This window comes from Lottia gigantea (assembly GCF_000327385.1).
Source record: "Lottia gigantea unplaced genomic scaffold LOTGIsca_130, whole genome shotgun sequence".
NCBI lineage: Eukaryota > Metazoa > Mollusca > Gastropoda > Lottiidae > Lottia > Lottia gigantea.
In genome coordinates, this window is record NW_008707426.1 from 780,765 (window position 1) to 782,181 (window position 1,417).

At 38.8% G+C, this 1,417-nt stretch overlaps 1 protein-coding gene across 1 annotated transcript; it reads left to right on the forward strand.

Annotated features, from left to right (window-relative positions):
* Positions 1–161: 161 nt before the first annotated feature.
* Positions 162–863, forward strand: LOTGIDRAFT_84059 (hypothetical protein; the record flags this gene model as incomplete). The annotated part of the gene is made up of 1 exon (XM_009049177.1): positions 162–863. A coding segment is annotated over one exon (702 nt), but the record flags the coding sequence as incomplete, so codon positions are not given.
* Between the last annotated feature and the right edge of the window lie 554 nt (positions 864–1,417).

Here is a 1,417-nt window from a genome sequence, read left to right on the forward strand (position 1 = left end):
TCCGTACTGACCAATCATCGATGTACACGACAGATTCCCGACCAAATTCTCTCGTCAATCAGCAACCAAACCAACCAATTCCCAACCAGGATCTTGACTTGTCCTATATTCTTCGCAATGTAATACAAAAGACACCAATCACCAACAATAACGTAAACCCTGGATCAGAGACACCGAGTACCTATAATAATGTAAACCCTGGATCAGAGACACCAATCACCGACAATAATGTAAACCCTGGATCAGAGACACCAATCACCGACAATAATGTAAACCCTGGATCAGAGACACCAATCACTGACAATAATGTAAACCCTGGATCAGAGACACCGAGTACCTATAATAATGTAAACCCTGGATCAGAGACACCGAGTACCTATAATAATGTAAACCCTGGATCAGAGACACCAATCACCGACAATAATGTAAACCCTGGATCAGAGACACCAAGTTCCTATAATAATGTAAACCCTGGATCAGAGACACCAAGCACCAACCAGGATCTTGACTTGTCCTATATTCTTCGCAATGTAATACAAAAGACACCAATCACCAACAATAACGTGAACCCTGGATCAGAGACACCGAATACCTATAATAATGTAAACCCTGGATCAGAGACACCCAATACTTACAATAATGTAAACCCTGGATCAAAGACACCCAGTACCTATAATAATGCAAACCCTGGATCAGAGACACCCAGTACCTATGATAATGTAAACCCTGGATCAGAGACACCCAGTACTTATAATAATGTAAACCCTGGATCAGAGACACCCAATACTTATAATAATGTAAACCCTGGATCAGAAACCAAAAACTACCAAACACCATTAGAGCCAAATACTCCAAACGAGAAGATTCTTAATCTTATTGATGTTCTACATTCCCTGAACATTACACCACAGTCTATAGATCTCCTTTTGGACAAACACCCCGAAGATCCATCAATTTCCAAAGGCTATGGGACACCTATGAACAGTGAACCAAATCCAATACACTATGCAGATACTCAAACACAAACTGGAAATGCTCTTCCATTAAATCTTGGTAGTCAAAACAAGGGTAAAACTATTCATTATGGAACCTCGCCAGATAGAAACAGTCCATCCAACCAGGTTTTAAATGTTGGAGGTTACAGCGGATACAACAAAGAACAACCTAGCGTTCCTCGTGTTGCTGTTCCACCTAGAGGTAAGCTAAGATTTTTTCTTTTTGTGTACAATTATATTGGAACCTATGTAGTTGAAGAAATATAATTTTGTGAAAAAAAACTTCACCTTTTTACATAGAAAATTTTGCGATTGAGCTCAAATACTATGTAACAGACAGATCCGCCATTTTCGTGGGTTGATTTCGATCTTGAATAATTGTAAATAGTCTTCAGAAATATTAAAAATTTGGAAAAAAATCG